Here is a 21,319-nt window from a genome sequence, read left to right as displayed (position 1 = left end):
TTCTGTGAAAAATGCCAGTGGTAGTTTGATAGGGATTGCATTGAATCTGTAGATTGCTTTGGGTAGTAGAGCCATTTTCACAATATTGATTCTTCCCATCCAAGAACATGGTATATCTCTCCATTTGTTTGTATCATCTTTGATTTCTTTCATCGGTGTCTTATAGTTTTCTGCATACAGGTCTTTTGCCTCCTGAGGTAGGTTTATGCCTAGGTATTTTATTCTCTTTGTTGCAATGGTAAATGGGAGTGTTTCCTTAATTTCTCTTTCTGCGTTATTATTTTTAATTAACAGGTACTGAGTACTTACCATGCCAGGCACTGGGCTAACTTTCCATACATTATTTTGTTTAACCCTCACAACAACCCTCTGGGGAAGCCACACTATTTTAATGCCATGATACAATGAGAAAACAGAGGCACAGAGGAGACAAGTACTATTCCCAAGCTTGCACAGCTAGTAAGTGGCTGAGCTGGTAATTAATTAAATTCAGATTTGTCTAATTACAACCCTCCCTTCACTTAAACAGAATCCCACACTGCCTCCCACTGTAAAGAACTCCAGGTCTATTGGTGTTGAACTTGAGGACCTGCTGCTGCCACGGAATTCACTGGAAAGCACACGTTCTCTACTCTCTAGATGACTTTCCACAACTGTCATGAACTGGGAAAATTCGACCCTTGATGATCAGCTTTGGTAGAAATTTTAAAATATGTCTGCATAGGGAGGGGCTTCCCTGGTGGCGCAGTGGTTGGGAGTCCACCTGCCGGTGCAGGGGACGCGGGTTCGTGCCCCAGTCCGGGAAGATCCCACATGCCACAGAATGGCTGGGCCCGTGAGCCATGGCCGCTGAGCCTGCGTGTCCGGAGCCTGTGCTCCGCAACGGGAGAGGCCACAGCAGTGAGAGGCCTGTGCACCGCAAAAAACAAACAACAACAACAACAAAAAAATGTCTGCAGATTCTTCGACACTTCTCCCTTCAAAAGGCAGAGCCTAATTCGCCTTTTGTCTCTGGGATGTGAACTAGTTCAGTTATTTGCATGTAATGAAAAGAATATGGTAGAAGTGATGCTGTGAGTTCTAAGGCTAGGTGCTCAAAAGGATGGCTTCCACCTGGTTCTCTCTCTCTCTCTCTCTCCCTCTCTCTCTGGGGAAAACCAGCCACCATGTTGTGAGGACGCCCAAGCAGCCCGTGGAGAGACCCGTGTGGGGAGATTGAGTCCTCCGACCAAGAACCAGCACCACTTGCCAGCCTCAGAAGCTGATCCTCCGGCCCCAGGCTTCAGATGGCTGCAGCCCTGGCCAACCTCTAGACGGCAACCTCATGAGAGGTCATGGACCACTGGAAACGCAGAACAGCAAGTGGTCAAACGTAAGCAGGGCCTGGAGAATGAGAACAGGGTTTATGAGATGTGAGACTGGAGCGGGAGGGAGGGCCAGGTCCTGCAGAGCCTTTCACGGCCACACTAAGGAGTTTGGGTTTTCTTCTGAAAACAGGGACGATGGATTTCAAGCTGGCAAGTGACCTGATCAGATTTGCATTTCTGCGCTTCAGAAAGCTCATTTTAGCAGCAAGCGTGGAGACTAGACTGAATGAAGGCAAAGCTGGAGGAAGGGAGACCAACTGGGAGGCAGTTTCAGAGTTCCTGGGGAGGCTGATGGAGAGGTGACGTAAAGAGCAGCCCTGGTGGTTCAGCGATGGACAGGAGATGGATTAGAAATTATTGAGGAGTTTGAGTCAGATGACCTTTGTGACCGGCTGGATGGGAGATCAAAGATGACCCCAAGGTTTCATGGTCGATCTCAATGTGTGGTCGTGCCATTCCCCAAGAGAATGACCACACAGAGAAGGAAGAGCACTGGGGGGAGGGGGACCTAGTAGTTTTGGACACAAGAGATGTCCCAAGGCAGTGAGATATTTACGTCTGGAGCTCAGCAAGGAGGTCCCAGTCAGAGCATGGAACCATAGGAGTTGGTGAGATTGTCCAGGGAGGCTGTGGAGACTGGGAGAAAAAGAGGGTTCTGAGAATTGCCTTGTAATGAAGGGAAAGGTAGAGGAAGTGGAGACATCAAAGGAGATTAAGAAAGAGGAGCCAGGGCAGTCGGAGTGCGCCACAAGGAAGTGGTTTCCTGGAAGCTCACAATGGGTAGAATTTTAAAAAGGTTTAAGTGCTACCATAATTTGAAGGCGAAATAAGACCACACTTAGCAACAGGGAGCTCACTTAAGAGAAGCTGCAGGAGACAGGAGACAGTAAGTGTAGACCACATTGAAGAGACCTGACTGCAAAAGGAAGCAGACTGATAGAACAGTAGTTGGCAAGGGCTGCGGAATGGAGATAATGTCTCTCAACTGAATTGTAGGGCTAATAGTGGTTTCGGGGTACAGTTGTTTTTAAAATTGAAAAGACTTCAAAGTGCCTCTATGCAGTGGAGAAAGAGCCCATAGGGACGGTGGCTGGGTGACAATGAATGTAAAGTCTGCAGTAAAGTCTCTGCAGACATTGAACCAGCTCAATACTGATGTCCTTGTCTTAAACCACAGATTGAAACACGAGCTGCAGAATCCAACACCTACCTGTTATTATTTGTCTTATTGGCCTCAGGAGAATCAATGCGCAAAGCTAAGAGGACAGACTTTCAGGCAAGAGGCTATCCATCCAATCCACAAGCCAACGGGGATAATGGAGATCGCCGGCCAAAAATATTTAGTAACAGAACACTTAAATACAAACCAAGTGTAACCAAGTAATTTATCCCATTTAATGGGATATCTGTTTTTCATCACAAAGAGAAAACGCTGTGTCCTTGGCTTAGTGACTTGTTAAACTCGGGCGTTTTTCTTACAAAGCAAGCTTAACACGGGAAAGGCACATATTTCAGTAAATTAATTTCAACCAGGACTGTCTCCTAGGAAATGAAGGCTTGTGATGAGAAGCCTGTTGATTCCCTGTTCTTTGTAGCTTCCAGAGACCAGACAAGAGAAAATGGGCATCAACCACTGGGCTATATGGAGGAAGCACTTCTTCACTGCCATGGAATGAAACACCAGCCTGGTGGACCACAGAACCTCCGTCCATCCAGGTGCCCCAGAAGACAGGGGTCGGCAATCACATTTGGATGGAGCTGTTCATGATTTGTGTACCAGCAGGAAAGGGGCTGAAGGAGGAAAGTTTTTTTTTCTTTCAGCAAACAGAGGGTTTATTTGCAAGGCAGCCAAGCAAGGAGATAGGAGAACACATCTCAAATCCACCTCCCCAAGGCAAGAAGCTTGGGGTATTTATATAGGATAACCAATAAAGAAGCAGGGCGGTCTGAGGACTGGGGAGTGCGCAGAAAGGCAATTAGAAAAAGGTACAAAAATCCTCATTCTGCGCAAGTGTCGGAAATTTTTAAAGAACCCAGCCAACTCCTCTTGGATTCTGTGACCAGATGTGGGGCACTTAGGACCCCAAATAAGGCTCCTTTTCAGGTCCTAGATGATACAGAATGCATATGATCAGATGTACCATTCTTGGTGACATTTCTTTGGCACCACGCCAGCTGCCATGCTCACATCTGTGTCTACAAGTTGGCAGAGGTGGTTGCCAGCACAGTGGGGACTCGGAGGTAGGTCTCGTGTACCCCTAACTCCTCCATCTTCCCCCCAAGCCCCTCCTCCCCTGGCCCACTATATAGACGAAAATGCCTATATTAGAGCTACTCCTTTGTCCCCAAGAGCCCTGCTGAAGGGCACATGCACTTAGCCTTAATAAAGGGTTCAGTCTGCAAGGAGGAAGAGCTCACCAGGCAGATGTAGGGCCGTCAGGTCGGCATTCCAGGCAGAGAGGCAGCGTGTGCAAAGGCACGGGAGCCATGAACATCAGCATGGATTCGGGTGAACTGTGCATTTCTCCACATAAATGGAACACGGGGTGCTTGTGGTTGGATGGGAATGACAATACGTACCACATGAAGGAGTTTCGAACCACACCCAAGGGCAGTAATGAGCCATTAAAAAGTCACACGTAGAAGAGAAACACAGCCAAATTTTGCTCAAGAAAGACCACTCTGGCTGCCATACAGAGGATGCATCGCCAGGGGCAGGAATGAGCAAGGGAGACCAAATAGGAGGCTTTTGCAAAGGTCTGCATGAGAAACCCCAAGGGGCTGAAGAAGAAAAATGACAATGGATTGAGGAGAAGGAGAAAGCTTGGAATGACCTTCAGAGGAAGAACTGACAAGACTTGAAGTCCGGCTGGAGGCTGTAGTGAGGCAGGAGATAGAAGCTAGGAGGGCGCCCAGGTTTCTGGCTTGGGTGCCTGGTAGGTGGATGGTGGTGTCGTTCACCGTGGGGTGAACAGGAGGAAGAGGGGTTGTGGATGGGAGGACAAGGAACCACCCTGAGCTAAGGCGATTCTGGCCATGTCTGTGGAGCTGGCCATGGCTGGAGTTGTAGAAGCAACAGCAATGTGAAGGTCCTTTCATCCAAGATGAAAAGACAGAGCACGTTCTCTAGTCCTGGCAGGAGAAAAGGTGGCTCTAGGAACTAGGAAGCACCTGGAGAGACCAGCACACAGGTCAGCCAGCCATGGACATCCAAGCAGCGAGGTCCAGAGCAGTTGTTCCAGCCCTGGCCACGGATCAGAATCACTGCCCAGGTACCACCTCCAGAACTTCGGATGAAATCCTCTGGGGTATGAGCCACCACGACGTTTCTAAGGCACAGCCAGTTTTGAGAACCGCTGGTGTGTGGGCACAGAGCTTCACAAACATTACTGTGCCCCCAGTGCCCAGGAATCCTGTTACAATGAAGATCGTGATCCTGCAGGTCCGGGGTGGGGCCTGGGAACCTGAATTCAGAACAAGCACTCAGGAGACCACGCCCGAGCTTCTCCTTAGAATCCCTAAGCCACATCTGAGATCAATGAAACACAAATCTCGTGCAAGAAGAACGTTGCAAGATACCCAGGTGATCGCAAGAGCGACCAAGATGGAGAACCAGTGATGTAGCCTCTGGAAGACTGCACGCAGGTAAGCACCAGGGACCCAGCGGGAGCGAGTCTGAACTCCATCCTAGGGAAGGCCGTCCTGCTTCATTCTGCCTGGTGCATGAGAACCTTGCAGGGCCCAGGAGTGTGGGTCACAAGCATTTACTGAGTAAGTTTCTGCAGAGCCTGCCGTATGCTTGGGCTGGCCGCCAGGACGCATAAAACACGGGGCTTATAGTGACAGCACACAGGCTTTAGACAAATACTTGCAATAAAACATTGCTGGGGTCATGGCAGAAGCTGGTACAGGATCTGGGAAGGACACAGAGGAGGGCGTGACCACCTCTACTTTGTGGGGTGGGTGTCCAGGTAGAGTGGCCAGGTGGATGAGATGGCGGAGGGAGACGGTTCCAACCTGAGGAGGGTCCAAAGCAAGGTACTAATGCGTGAGAAGCCCACAGTCCTCCAGGCACGGGGGCTGGAGGCAATAAGTATCTGGGGGCAGCTGCGCGATGCTGTGGTTACAAGTGCCGGTGTCACCCGATCAGACCGCGATCTGACCCCCACTGACTAACTCTGTGACAATCTTCAGCATCGTCACCAATAAAAGCAACATAAGAGTAGCGCCACCTCATGGGTTTGTTGGGAAGATGAAATGAGTTAATACGCACAGAGCGCTCAGAAGAGCAGGTATGTAGGAGGCACTCAATAAATGTCAGCCGGCTGCAGCGGAGGTGGCCAGCCAGGAGCTGCGGCTGGGACCGCAGCGGGGCAGTGTGGCTGGAGAGGAGAGGATGTGGGGATAGGGAGGGATATGGGGTGGGTGAGGCAGGGCAGAGGCCGCGCTGGGAGTGGGCGTGGTCATTTTGAGCATCCACTCTCAGCTGCGTGTGGAAGGACTGGAGGGGACATCCCCAGTAGCACCCAGGCCACCACTTAGAGCATCTCCACGCTCTTGGTTTTCCTGCCGTTTCTACGAACATCTTCCCCTCCCAGGAACACTCAACGCTCAGGTCTGGGCGGAGAGTGTCCTTCAATTATTGACAAATATTGACATTCTTCTCTAAAAATAAGCCTTTTTGCTTTCACGAAACCACAAATGCCAGGTTATTTCTATAAAATGGCAAAAACAGAATGCCCGGCAACCCCCTGGAGAGGAGAGTGGGCGGTGCCTGGCTGGTGGGCGCCCAGGGCTGCTGGCCCTGCGTCCAGGCAGGAAGACCTCCCGCCTCCTCTGGGATCTTTTTTTTTTTTTGGCGGTACGCGGGCCTCTCACTGTTGTGGCCTCTCCCGTTGCGGGGCACAGGCTCCGGACGCGCAGGCTCAGCAGCCATGGCTCACGGGCCCAGCCGCTCCGCGGCATGTGGGATCTTCCCGGACCGGGGCACGAACCCGTGTCCCCCGCATCGGCAGGCGGACTCTCAACCACTGCGCCAACAGGGAAGCCCTCCTCTGGGATCTCGTTGCTCATCCTTCCAATTGTCTGCTATCTCCCTGCCCCTCCCCCGAACTTCTTTGGCAGATGTCTTCCTCACATGCTACCATCTAAAGGAGCTTTAGGACTCCGGCTTGAGCAGTCCCTCTGCACCCCCCCAAAATCTGGGCCTTAAGGAATAAAGGGCCTTCTTCCACAAGGTCACAGAGTAGCATCATCTCCTGACTCGAACCCCCATCACAGCTTTGGGTTAATAGCGACTGCATGCTTTCCTCCTCTAAAAGACGCTTCCTTAGTCTCCCCTCCCTCCTGCTGATGGTGGTAAATCCAAGCCCATAGCTTTGCTGTCCCCGGGCTCGTCCATGCCCGAAGGCTCCTGCATCCCCAGGGTTTGTGCACATCACAGCCGGTTGACATGAGGTCACTGAGCTGATTACGGGTTTCTCTACATAGTTGGAAAACCCAGAGAGGAGGCGGCTTATAGTGTAAGCCTGGGTTTAGGTACTGAACCAGACAAGGAGGAGTTTCTTTTTGGGGGGTAGGGGGGATTATATGGCACACTTACTTCTGCCGTGACATGACACCAAGGAGGAGTTTCTTACTTGCTTCTTCTCATTCAACAGATCTTACTCACAGCTCAGCGTCTCCATCTCAAGGGATCTGGCCCAGGTTCATTCTGAGCCAGAGAATCTGGCGGGTGGCAGGGGAGGGGACAGGGTCCTCCACAGCGGCTGAGCTCAGAGAGGAAAAAGGGCGGGTGGGACGGTCCTCACCGTTACACAAAGCAGCATGGGTCCCCGAATGATCCACCAGACATTCTTATTCCGGTTGGTTCCCCAGCACCTACGGCAAAGAGCGAGCAGTAAGAGAAGACTTATGTCTGAGACAAGGCTGAAGGTAAAGGGCCTGCACCCTCGGAAGAAGCAGGCCCACACTCAAGACTCACTTGGGACGGGGGAGGGAGGGCCCAAACCCCTTCCTTTTAGGTTGATACTGTGGACTTTTTGTTTTTTTTTTTCCCACCAGGAAAGTGGTCTTCAGGCTAACAGCTTGGTGTGTAGCCGTCCACATTTTTCTCCGTGTTCGTACAAACACGGATTCTTAATTCTACAGGCACACCTCCCTTTACTGTGCTTTACTTTACTGCACTTCGCAGATACTGCATTTTCTGCAAACTGAAGGTTTGTGCAACCCTGCGTTGGGCAAGTCTGTAGGCACTATCTCCCAGCGGCATTTGCTCACTTCTCGTGTCTCTGTGTCGCGTTTTGGTAACTCTTGCAATATTTTAAAGCTTTTCATTGTTACTATAATTGTTATGGCGATCTGTGATCAGCGATCTTTGATGTTACTGTGGTAATTGTTTTGGGGTGCCGTGATCTGTGCCCACATGAGATGGTGAACTTAATACATGTGTGTGTTCTGACTGCGCCACCAACCGGCTGTTCCCCTATCTCTGTCCCTCTCCTCAGGCCTCCCTAATTCCCCGAGACACAGAAATATTGAAATTAGGCCAATTAGTAACCCTACAAAGGCCTCTAAGTGTTCAAGTGAAAGGAAGAGTGACACACATCCCTCATTTTAAATCAAATGTTAGGAATGATTAAGCTTAGCGAGGAAGGCGTGTCGAAAGCCGAGACTGGCTGAAAGCTACGGTCCTTGCACCAAACAGTTCTTGAATATTTTTAGCTCACTGCTGGGAGCAACTGCTCAGAAAAAAAAAGATTCCTTTCAAAAATATGACTTCTCATTGACAATGCACTGGTGACCCAAGAGCTCTGACGGAGAGGGACAATGAAATTAACGTTGTTTTCATGCCTGCTAACACAACATTCATTCTGTAGCCCATGGATCGAGGAGTAATTGTTACTTTCAAGTCTTACAATCTAACAGATACATTTTGTAAGGCTATAGCTGCCTTAGATGCTGGCTCCTCTGATGGATCTGGGTAAAGTAAGTTGAAAACCTTCAGGAAAAGATTCACCATTCTAGACGCTATTGAGAACATTCATGATTCATGGGAAGAGGTCAGAAAGAAACATTAACAGGACTGTGGAAGAAGTTGATTCCAACCCTGACGGATGATTTTGAGGGGTTCAAGACTTCAGTGGATGAACTAACTACAAATGTGGTGGAAATAGCAAGAGAGCTAGAGTTGGAAGTGGATCCTGAAGGTGTGACTGAACTGCTGCATCTCATCATAAAACTAAATCGATGAGGAGTTTTGCTTCTTACGGATGGAGCAAAGGAAGTGGTTTTTTGAGATGGAATCTACGCCTGGTGAAGATGTTGTGAAGATGGTTGGAAAGACAACAAAGGCTTTAGAAGGTGAGATAAAATAAGTTGATAAAGCAGCAGCAGGGTTTGAACGGATGGACTCCAATCTTGAAAGAAGTTCTTCTGTGGATAAGATGCTATCAAATAGCGTGCATGCTACAGAGGAATCGTTCATAAAAGGAAAAATAGATGTGGCAAACGTCATCATTTTGGCCTATTTTAAGAAATTGCTGCAGACACTCGAACCTATAGCAACCACCACTCTGATCAGACAGCAGCCACCCAGACCCTCCACCAGCAGAAAGATTATGACTCACTGAAGCCTCAGATGACCGTTAGCATTTTTTTAGCAATGAAGTTTTTTTTTTTGCTGTTAAAATTATGATAATTTTATAGTTATCAATTTGAAAATTCATCCAAAATGACAAATTCTTAAAAAAATGCAAGTTAACAAGACTAACCCAAGAAAGAAAACATGTCTAAAAAAACCTATATCTACTCCAAAAGTTGTTTGTATAATTAAGTACCTTTACAGAAAATGATTTCCAGGGATACATGGCTTTCCAAGTAAATTCTTCCAAATATTTAGGGAAGAAATATTGGTAATCTTACATAAAAAGCTTCCAGGAAACAGAAAAGTATATGTGGCTCAAAATATTTATAAGGCCACCATAAGCTTCAGATCAAAACTAAAAAGAATAGGACAAGAATAGAATCACAGGCCAGTTTCTCTTTTTAGGATGCATGCAAAATGTGTAAACAGAAGCACAAACTGTAGCCACGGTATGTAAAACAATCATATATCACAATCAAAGTAGCTTTATTCTAGTAATGCAAGGTTGGTTTAATGTTCAAACGTGAGACTGATCCCAGGAATGAATTCGAGGGGGGAAAAAAGTCATTTAAAACAGAAGTCTTGGGAATTGCCTGGTGTAGCAATAAAGTATTTTTAAGCGAGATTTTTTTTTTTAAGACATAACGCTACTGCACACTTAAAGGTATACAGGAGCCCATGGATCGAGGAGTAATTGCTACTTTCAAGTCTTACTATTTAACAAATAGTTAACAAATACACAGTATAGTGTAAACGTAGCTTTCATACGCACTGGGAAACCAAAACATTCACGTGACTCGCTTTATTGAGATATTCACTTGATTGTGGTGGCCTGAACTGAACCCACAATATCTCCAAGGTATGTCTGTGTAGGGGATTTCTGGTGGTAACTATTTGGAGGGAAAAAAATGGAATCACTGACACACATTATACAGCAGCAAGGTTAACGACACGCTGTTGAGGTTTAGTCCCTAAAAACCAAAAGGTACAGAACTAACTTGTTTCTTCGGTAGCTTTATAGTAGCCCACTATAGAGGTATGCCACAGTTTGTTTGATGATTCCCCTATTGATGGATGTTCAGGGGTTTTTTTTGTTTGACTGGTTTTGCCTTTTTTCCCCCACTGTGAATGCAATAAGCATTCTTGTACCTATATTTGTATATACCCAGGGGTCACCGCTAACCGAAGCAGCCAATTTTTGTACTGATTTGTGCTAATTTTGTGCTTATCTGCATGTGTAACTAAATTAATAGACTAATTTCCACAAGAAAGGTATTTGATTCTTTTATCTACATACTTAAGTATATCCTGGATGGCCAAAATGCAAGGGAGTGCATATTCTCTTTGGGAAAATAGTATATTTCCTTACATTGGGGACTATCTGGGAATGGCTAGCTCACGGGAATGTAAAAAGAGGTGAATTACCTACCCTGTGTCCTCCAGCTGAGCGCGGGCGATGCTCCAGGGTACAACGAAGAGCACCGGGAAAGCTGGGAGAAAACACGGAAATGGAGTCAAGGGCTGGCTGACCAAACTTGCCTACTGCCTATACTACCCTGATGGGCCAAGCACAACTGGTTGAAACTTATAAAAACCCAAACATCATAGAACTGTGGACTGTGACAGCTGGAGAGGCCTACAGGGGCACAGGGCCATTGATTATTTGAGAAACCAGGAAGCAGAGAGGAGGACAGATTTGCCACATGTCACAGAGCAGCTTAGAGTAAATCCAAAGACAACTATCAAGCCTCCTGAATCACCGGCCAAAGTTATGCCCTCTGAATGCCGCAGCCTCAACTTCCCCAAGAGTTTGTGGCAACAGGGGCTCCAGACCTCATCTTGGAGACTTAGTTGGCACATGGACTGAATGCTTGTATCCCCTCCAAATTCATATGTTGAAGCCCTAACCCCCAACGTGATGACATTTGGAGACGAGACCTTTGGAGGTAATCAGGTTTAGATGAGGTGTGTGTAGCAGGGGTGGTCATCGTGATAGGATTAGTGTCCATATAAGAGGAGACCAGAGAGCTCTCTTCCTCTCTCTCTCGCTCTCTCTCTCTCGCTCTCTCTCCCCACACCGTGATGTGAGGCTACAGCAAGAAGACAGCTGTCTGCAAGCCAGGAAGAGGACCTTCATCAGGACTCGACCATCCTGGCACTGTGATCTCACAGTTCCCAGCCTCCAGAAATAAACATCTGTGTTTCAAGCCACAGAGACTATGGTATTTTGTCATGGCGGCCCTAGTAGATAAATACAGTTGGGGACAGGGTAGGAGGAATGTCATCTGATTCTACCAAAACCTTCCCAAGTTTCGAATGTGTGCACTGGGTCTACAGCACTTACGTCTACATGCATGTACACGTGTGCATGGGAGTGCATGCACACTCACACACACACACACACACCCCTCTTTTCAGAGCCTCTTGTGATTGAGAGGTTATCTGTCCCAGAAACCTCACTCCAGTTGGCCCCTAACTCCAACCAAAAGCTCCATTGGGCTCCCACGTTCTGATACGTCCCCAGGAGAAGAGGCTGGGGGTTCAGGTCACTCACCCCAACCCACCAGCAGGTATCTGGGCCACAGCCGCCTTTCTGAAAGCACTATGGGCTCCAGGAGCGTGTGGAGGTAAAGGCCTTCAACCAGCAGCCATGAGTAATTGGCACCCACGAAGTAGTGCAGGAGAACCTGGGCCGAGCGGCAGGAAGTGGACACCTGCAGAGGACAGAGCACATGGGGGTGAGTCCAGGCTCCCTCAGCATCTGGACCCCACCAGGGTGGAGAAGGGCCTCCACATGCACAGCCCCTCCCTCTGAGCTCCCCTCTCTCCCAAACCCTTGCTGACCACCTCAGAGAGGTTGGCAATAATATAAAAATATGGGGGCTTCATGTAGGTTTTAAAGCCCAGCTTCTTGACATCCGAGATATTTTTAGACAAAGACAAGGAGAATTCATCATCAGCAATTTCCATAAAGAAAGCACTGAAAAAACTTTTTAAAAGTTAAAAAAAGAGTGAAGTAAGTCAGAAAGAGAAAAACAAATACCGTATGCTAACACATATATATGGAATCTAAGAAAAAAAAAAAAAAGGTCATGAAGTACCTAGGGGTAAGACAGGAATAAAGACACAGACCTACTACAGAATGGACTTGAGGATATGGGGAGCGGGAAGGGTAAGCTGGGATGAAGTGAGAGAGAGGCATGGACATATATACACTACCAAACGTAAAACAGATAGCTAGTGGGAAGCAGCCGCATAGCACAGGGAGATCAGCTCGGTGCTTTGTGACCACCTAGAGGGGTGGGAGGGAGGGAGACGCAAGAGGGAGGAGATATGGGGATGTATGTATATGTATAACTGATTCACTCTGTTATAAAGCAGAAACTAACACCACATGGTAAAGCAATTATACTCCAATAAAGATGTTTAAAAAAAAAAGTTAAAAAAGAAGGCACTGAAAGGTATGTCTTCTGATCTCAGTTCAATTAAGCAAGGTATCAATAATTTAAAAATCTTCATATGACTAGAAATGAGGACATAGACTTCTAAATAATTCATGAATCAAAGAAGAAATGATAATAGAAATTAGAAATTATTCCTGAACTGAATGTATGGAGAATACTGCATATCAAAACTTGGGGCATGCAGCTAGGATGAATTTTACAACTAGAATGAAATTTACCAACTCAAGTGCATTTATTAAGAAAGAAAAAGGCTGAAAGTCACTTACCTTAAATACGTCAAAAATGTTAGAAAAAGAACAGCAAAATAAAGCCAAAGAAAGTACGTGGGAGGAAATAATAAAGATAATAGCAGAAATCAATGAAATAGAGGACATAAAATAAAGAGAATCAACAGTGCCAAAAGTTTGTTCTTTGAAAAGTCCAGTAAAATTGAGAAACTTTAGCAAGGATTATCAAGGGGGGAGAAAAGAGAGTGAGGGTACAAATAATCAGTAACAGGAATGAAAAAAGGAATACCACGATAGATGTAATAGACCTTAAAAAGATCCTAAGGGAATATAAACGATATGCCAATAAATTTGAAAAGCTAGATGAAGTAGACAAATTCCTAGAGAAACACATTACTCCAGCTGACACCAGAAGAAACAGAAAATCTCAATGTAATAGTCCTAATTAATCCATAATTCAAAGCCTTGCAATAGAGAAAACCCTGGGCCCAAATGGCTTCACTAGGGTCATCTATCAAACATTTAAGGAAGAAATAATACCGATCTTAAACAAATTCTTCCAGAGAAGTGAGACAGAGATCATTTGTCTTGAGAAGTCAGCAGAAACTTTATGCTGATAAAGGCAGTACAAACATACCTCGTGTATTGTACTCTGCCTTATTGGGCTGCTCAGATACTGTGTTTTTTACAAACTGAAGGTTTGTGGCAACCCCATGTTGAAGTTTTTTTTTTTTTTTTTTCGGTACACGGGCCTCTCACTGTTGCGGCCTCTCCCGTTGCGGAGCACAGGCTCCGGACGCACAGGCCCAGCCGCCATGGGTCACGGGCCCAGCCGCTCCGCGGCATGTGGGATCCTCCCGGACCGGGGCACGAACCTGCGTCCCCTGCGTCGGCAGGCGGACTCTCAACCGCTGCGCCACCAGGGAAGCCCACAATGAAGTATTTTTAAATTAAGGGATGTGCATTATGTTTTTAGACACAATGCTATCGCACACTTAACAGACTATAGTATAATGTACGCATAACTTTTATATGCACTGGGAAACCAAAACATTCATGTGAGTTGCCTTATTGCGATATTTGCTTCACTATAGTGGTCCGGAACCAAACCACGGTATCTGCAGGGTATGCCTGTACAAGAAAAAGAAAATTACTCCTGAATGTAGATGAGGAACTGCTAAACAAAACACAGTGTTAAGCGAACAGTCCAGCAGGAGGGGAGAGAGATTACTATATGGGGACCGAGCTGGATTTCTTCCAGGAGTGCAAGGTAGTTTGAGAGGTTACTGCTCATTATTAACAGGATAAAGGAAAAACCATCTCCACAGATGTAGAAAAGCTTTACTGCCGTGAAACACAGTAATAATTTTAAAAGGTTGATCTGGTCCATTTCTTTTGTCTACAGGTGAAGAGATTTTCCACCCATTGGGTATAAAGCAGCCTCTTGGTGACATTTTCTGCTACTGATTTCCTTTACCTGCCCCATTCTCGGGAGGCTGAATTTTTTTTAAGTTAGGTGATGCATCTCTAACCAGAGAGACTGACAGCGCTTTCTCTCTCTCTTCTCCTGCCCAGCCTCACCTTCTTGCAGTTCCCAGTATTGATCCACCAGGTCGAGGCCAACAGTAAGGAAGGACATACCTCTGACACGTAGGACATCCACTGTTTCTCACTGTCGGGCCTCTTAGAGTAAGAGTTGTAGAAGATGACGTCTTTCACCAGCACAGCCAGGGCTCTCAGGATGAAAGAGGCAAACAAGTTCATGTGGATATAGTTCCGTGTGCAGTGGAGTTTTCTGTGCAAGGAGAAAACCGAGTGTCTTCCCTCAGAAAAGAACGGCTCAGACCGACAGGTGTGTGCCTGAAACCTGTGTATCTGCCACTGAAGGGCACAGGCTCCGAGTGTAGTCTCCAGAGCTGGAGAGCTGGCTTAAAGGATCTTTCCTCTCTGTGCCTCATGTGTAAGATGGAGAAAATCACAGCTATCATCTATAGAATGCTCAACATGCCAGGCTATGTTCCAAGCTACTTGCCTGGGGGTACTGATGGGGATCCTTACTCCTCACAGCTCCCGACATTACAAATGGGGGAACTGAGGCAGAAAGCTTAAGTCCAAAGTCCCAGAGCAGTAAGTGGCAGAGCTGAGATTTAGACCCAGAAACTCCGAGGTCAGTATATGGCCCTCCGAGACTCTACTCCCTGTAAGAACAAGGGCACTCACCACAAAGGGCTACAGGAGGATTCAACCAGTTAATGGGTGAAAAGTGCTCACACAGTACCTGGCACTTAAGAGCTCTCATGACCTCCCTCACCCAGCTGGGGCCTCCTGTGCCTGCTGATGTAAAACTCTGCATCCTCGGTCTCTCTAGCGAAAGGACCCTTCTCCAGCACTGTGCTCTCACAGCCCTGCCTTTGTCCCTGTGCAGCCGATGTCCGTCCAGTCCTGCCTTGCTTTAGAGCTATTATTACTTTTTTCGTTTCCGAAAAGATCTGAGCAGGTCCTTGTGTTTTACTATTTATGCATCCCCAGAGCCAGAGACAAGATGGACACGTGGTCAACCCAGGCTCTGCTAAAGTTACTTCCTCCAGCGCCAGGCAGTTATTTTCTCCTGGCCTGGTTCTGGGACTTCGGGAAGGTGAGTGGAGGAGGTCACAGATAGCAGTGGGCACAGGCCGTGGGATTCTCTCCCATTGTTCAGTAATTGTTCTCCCAGCGGGGTAAGTGGTCATGACTCCGCTCTCTGCTCTAGGGCCTCAAGAGCATCATGGGATTGAGGGGTCAGGTGGGGCCAGCCCTGGGCCTCGCAGAGCCCAGGTGGGAGCTGCTCTGAAATTAGCATCCAGGTCTCCAAGGTCCCCATCCAGGCCTCCGCATCTGCGTCGAACGCTCATTCTGCCGCATTACACTCCGTTATGTTCCTGAACGGACCAGGACCAGGAGACGGCCTTGGAGGGCTCCCTAGGGGGCGTCTATAAATATCTCACTTGGGTCGTTTCTAAAAACGTGATTTAGTAAAACGCCTTCAGGTGTTGGATTCTGAAAGACAGTAGAAGGGAGTGAAAATGCTCAGGCTCTGGACCGCCCGGTTGCGATCCTGGCTCCGTCACCTGCCAGCTGTGTGATGGTAGGCGAGTGACGTCATCTCTCCATACTGCAGTTAACTCGCTTATAAAATGGGGTAATAATAAGGCTAATCTCCTAGGATTAGAATTCATCTTAATTCTGATTAGAAAGAGACTTAAATGACTTAATGCATGTCACGTGCTTAGAACAGTGCCTGGCACCAGGAAAGCACTCAAATGATTGACGGCTAATTGGAGTCCGAGGGCCCTGGATTAAAAGCCCAGCTCTCCCGCTCACTAATTTGTTCTTTAATCTGGTCCATAAAGATAATGCATCTGGTAGAGTTGTGGTGAGAAGGGGCTGTGGTAGTAATGGGTGTAACTAGGAATTTAGACCAGGGCTGGGCAGAGGTCATCTAATCCAAGAGGCAAAAGCAGTTAGGAGTCCCAGATTCCAGTCCTAGCTGTGCTTTGTGACCTGGGGTGACTCAGTGTCTTTCTCTGGACCTCTGAGATCCCCTTCCTTTGCCTACAAAATGGGATGGATGGACTGGAGACTCTCTCGGATCCCGTCCAGCTCTGAGGAGCCATGAAATCATCCAGCCCAGTCTCCTGCCTTCTAAAGGGAGCCAACGAGCACATGCCTGGGTACCTGTCTGCACATGTGACAGCAGAAGTTCTACTCACCGAAGAAACAAGAGGAGGGTGAGAGCCAGGAAGAGGGAGACGATGGAGAGGGAGTAGCCCACAGTGTACAACAGCTGCAAGGTCGACAGCAAGGCGCGGTGTTCCACCTGAGAGCAGAGAAAGAGCAGGTGTGACCGCCAAGCCAGGCAGCCATGGTGTCCAACCCCCTCTCCACGCCCCGAACCCTAGTAGACCTGTTTCTACCACAGCTCTCGGGCACATCTCAGAGCTCGAGGAACCTTCATGAGTGAAGAGCCCACTGGGGGTCTCACCTCCATGGCTGGTCGTGATGCACTGAGATTCACGATATCATGAGAGCATTGTGCCCAGGACAAGAGGACATCTTGGGAACGAGGACAGGTTCTTTGCCCCCAAGCGTGCTGTCCCCAGGGCATCGGGGTCCCTGTCTCTGGAAGACAGGGCCGGGTTTCCATCTGGATGTGTCTCCTTCCTACAGCAACTTTTCGCAGATGATCTCTTTAACAAAGACCCACTTAAACACTGGAATATTTTCCCTGAGTCCCAGGATACCCTGATTGCGAACAGAGGTTAGTTTACTGGCAATTCTGTTATTAAGTGTGATTTTCCAAAGGAAATCCCATCTTCTCGCTCCATCCGCTGTGCATACAGCCATCAAGATTATGTTTCTGAATAAATTTTTGCACAAGAACCCACAGTAAATACGTATTACCTGCTAGGTTATGCCTAAACTTCTCTGCACAACTCTTTCCTCAGCTTTACTGAAGTATAACTGGGGTACAACAAGCTGCACATATTTAAAGTATAAACCTGGGTGAATTTGGACGCGAATATATCTGTGATTTCATGAACACTTCCATCACCTCCCGAAAGTTTCCTTCTGATCCTTCGTAATTCGCCCCCTCTCACTATCCCTTGCCTTTAGAGGGTAGTTTGCATTTTCTAAAATGTTATATAAATGGAATTTTATAACTATTCTATTTTTTGTCAGGCTTATTTCCCCCAGAATAATTATTTAGAGATTCATCCATGTCATAGCATGTACCAATAGTTCATTCCTTGGCTATTATCAAAAAGGCAAGAAATAACAAGTGTTGGTGAGAATGTGGAGAAAAGCAAGCCCTCCTACACTCTTGATGGGAATGCAAACTGGTGCAGCCACTGTGGAAAACAGTATGGAGATTCCTTCCAAAATTAAGACTAGAACTACCATTTGATCCAGCTATCCCACTTCTTGATATTTATCCAAAGAATACAAAAACACTAATTCAAAAAGATATATACGCTCTTATGTTCATTACTTACAACAGCCAAGATATGGAAACACCCTAAGTGCCCAGCAACAGTTGAGTGGCTAAAGAAGATATGGTAAATATATACAAGAATACTACTCGGCCATAAAAAAGATGAAATCTTGCCATTTGCAAAAACATGGATGAAGCTTGAGGGTATTATGGTGAGTGAAATAAGTCAGACAGAGAAAGACAGATACTGTATGATTTCACTCATACGTGGAATATAAAAAAATGAACAAAAACAAAAAACAAAATAAATGATCAAACAAAAAGAAACACGTGTATACAGAGTAGTGGTTACCAGAGGGGGAGGGGCAGGGGGTGGTGAAAAGAGTAAAGGGGATCATCTATATGGCAGCGGATGGAAAGTAAATTTTTGGTAGTGAGCATGCTGTAGGGTAAACAGAAGTAGCAGTAGAATGTTGTCTACATGAAACTTAAATAATGTTGTAGACCAATATTAACTCAATGAAGAGTAAATCTAAAATTTAAAAAAATTTAATAGTTTGGGGCTTCCCTGGTGGCGCAGTGGTTGAGGGTCCGCCTGCCGATGCAGGGGACGCGGGTTCGTGCCCCGGTCCGGGAGGATCCCACGTGCCGCCGAGCACTCACCCACCGATGGACATTCGGACTGTTTTCAGAGTTTGGCTCTCACACATAAACTTGCTCTGACAATTTCTGTACAAGTTTTTATGTGGATATGGGTTTTCACTTCTCTCAGATAGATAGCTAGAAATAGAATGATGCGGTAGCATGGTGTACGTTTTAACTTCTCAAGAAACCGCTCAACTGTTTTCTAAATAAGTTGGATCAATTGACATTCCCACCAGAGGGCCAGCTGCTTGAGGGTCTACGACCATTTCCTACAATCAGTCTTTTAAATTTTAATCATTCTAATGGGTGTGTAGCAGTATCTTATGGTGGCTTTATTTGCACTTCTCTAATGATTAATGATTTGAGAATCACTCCGCGTGCTTATTCGCCGTCTGTACATTTTGTTTAGTACAGTATCTGTTCAAATATTCGGCCGTCTTTTTTTTTTTTTTTTTTTTGCGGTACGCGGGCCTCTCACTGTTGCGGCCTCTCCCGTTGCGGAGCACAGGCTCCGGACGCGCAGGCTCAGCGGCCGTGGCTCACGGGCTCAGCCGCTCCGCGGCACGTGGGATCTTCCCGGACCGGGGCACGTGTCCCCTGCATCGAACCCGAACCCGTGTCCCCTGCATCGGCAGGTGGACTCTCAACCACTGCGCCACCAGGGAAGCCCTTGGCCGTCTTTTAAATTGGATTGTTGGTCTTAATTTTGAATTGTAAATCTTCTTTATATATTCTAGATATAAATCTGTCAGATACATGTTTTGCCAGTATTTTCTCTCATTTTGTGGCTTGCCTTTATATTTTTTTAACAGCGCCTTTAAAAGAGCGTAAGTTTTTAACTTTGATAAAGTCCAATTTACCAACTTTTTCTTTTACAGTCATTTCCCGTTATCTGCAGTTCTGCTCTCTGTGGTTTCAGTCACCTGCTGTCAACCTTCGATCCAAAAATAGTAAATGGAAAATTTCAAAAATGAACAATTCATGAATTTTAAATTGTGTGCCATCCTGAGTAGCGTGGTGAAATTTCACACCGCCCTGCTCTGTCCTTCCTGAGCCATGAATCATCCCTCTGTCCAGCACATCCTGCCCGTTAGTCACTTAGTACCCCTCTTGGTTATTAGCTGGACTGTCTCGGTACAGCAGTGCTTGTGTTCAAGTGACCCTTATTTTACTTAATAATGGCCCCAAAGGGTAGTGATGCTGGCAGCTCAGATGTGCCAAAGAGAAGCCACAAAGTGCTTCCTTTAAGTGAAAAGATGAAAGTTCTCGACTTAATAAGAAAACAAAATCATAGGCTGAGGTTGCTAAGATCTACAGTAAGAACCAATCTGCCATCAGTGAAATTTTAGAGAATCGTGCTACTCTTGCTGTCACACTTTAAACTGCAAAAGTTACGGCCACAGTGCGTGCTGAGCGCACAGTGAAGACGGAAAAGACATAGTGTGTACAATTTTGAAAGACACACACACACACACACACACATACACAGTCTCCTTAAAAAAGCACCAGTTAACATGCATAAGGACCCCCAGTGAGTTGTCAGTTGGAAGAACATAACATATCTTGTTTGCCAAAACTCCAAAGGGCACATAGATTTACTAACACTAGCCTTTTTTGGGCAAAAATTCAACCCTCTACTAGAAACACAGGTAAACATGGCCAGAAACTTTTTTTTTTAAGTATTTGATTTCTTGGAAATATGGCCATTTGCAGAGAGGGGGAGGCAATGCCCGTGTCCTCACTGCTCTAAAAAGAGAAAACTTTACTTCCTGTCTTGGAAAGTGCAGTCTTCCCATCTTGCTTTGCTGTCCCTGTCGGCAGACCTCAGCCCAGCGCCAGCAGCAGGCACCTCACACCTGCTGGTGAATTCGCTGTCACCACCTCTGTTTCCAGTCTCTTCAGAGTCACCTGGGGAGCTTTCCCACCAGTACTGACGCCTGGACCCCCACCACACGCCCACTGACTCAGAATCTGTGAAACCGTTCATTCAATGTTTACTAGGTGCCTACTGTATGTAAAGGCTTTTGTGCACCTCTAGCAGCACTAGGCCAGGGGGTGGCATGTATTCTGATATAACTCTGACTTTGTCATTGTTCTCAAGCAGCTTCATCCAGGAGGGAAGATAAGAAATATATACAAAGTGCCCAGTTCACGGCATGCAGTTAGCATAAGTTTGGCGCTGTGAGAAACGTCAAGACACATCCTTGAGATAAGCTGAATCCAACCCCACCACAGGTATGATTTTAATACCTTTAAGAGGTGTGACCTGTCACATGGTCTAGGGAACACGGACTTCTGCCAACTCAAGTAATAAAGTTAAAAAGAGGTTGAGAAAAAATTCCCTGAGGAGGTAGAGGATCGGATGGAAGGTTCTTCATGCCTGATGGGAAGATGTGATAGACAAGAGAGCCAAGGATGGGCCAGTTCCCACTGGGAAGGAACCACAGACACGATATGACGATTTACTGCCCAGCGAACAGGCTGGATCCTGGTGACGGAGCCAGCACTCTTACTTATGTCGTGGTGACGAGGGGTCAGGCTCTCTCCAGAGAACTGTATGTCTATCAACTCTTTCAACCCTCACACCATGGAATAAACACACTCTGCTGGGGATGGACGGGGAAGCAGAGACACAGAGCAGTGAAGGGTGGGGTATAAGGAGCGAGGGAGCAAAGACTCTGGACGTGAGTCGGGTTGCCAGGCCCTTGGTCTTGAGCTTGTACCCCGGCTGCTAGGTGTGTGTCCCTCAGGACACACTGTCTCCTGCCACCACCAAGTCTACATTCTAGGAGGGGGCAGATGTCAGAGAATTTCAGAGAGTGACAGGTGCTATAAAGGCTGGGGGGAGTGGTAGAAAGTGACCATGGAGACCGTTCTCCATGGGACGGCCTTGGAAGACTTCACCTGGAAGGAGACATTGAGCTTGAAATGTGACTAATGGGAAGGAGACGCCACAGAAGAGCTGGGGAAAGTGTTCCAGGCGGATGGAACAGCAAGCA

General features: G+C 46.9%; 1 protein-coding gene across 1 annotated transcript in view; it reads right to left on the bottom strand.

Moving 5' to 3' along the window:
• The window catches only part of GLP2R (glucagon like peptide 2 receptor), a 48,007-nt gene that overhangs the window by 15,246 nt on the left and 11,442 nt on the right, over positions 1–21,319 (bottom strand). The window contains exons 5-9 of the mRNA XM_065897116.1: positions 16,453–16,559; positions 14,345–14,498; positions 11,567–11,726; positions 10,442–10,502; positions 7,178–7,247 (exon numbers count right to left, since the gene is read on the bottom strand). Coding sequence (XP_065753188.1) covers positions 7,178–7,247; positions 10,442–10,502; positions 11,567–11,726; positions 14,345–14,498; positions 16,453–16,559 — 552 coding nt within the window. The remainder of the gene's footprint in view (positions 1–7,177; positions 7,248–10,441; positions 10,503–11,566; positions 11,727–14,344; positions 14,499–16,452; positions 16,560–21,319) is intronic.

Source organism: Phocoena phocoena, chromosome 19 (assembly GCF_963924675.1).
Source record: "Phocoena phocoena chromosome 19, mPhoPho1.1, whole genome shotgun sequence".
NCBI lineage: Eukaryota > Metazoa > Chordata > Mammalia > Artiodactyla > Phocoenidae > Phocoena > Phocoena phocoena.
The sequence above is the reverse complement of the archived record's forward strand: the minus strand, read 5'-3'. Positions and strand labels throughout refer to the sequence as shown.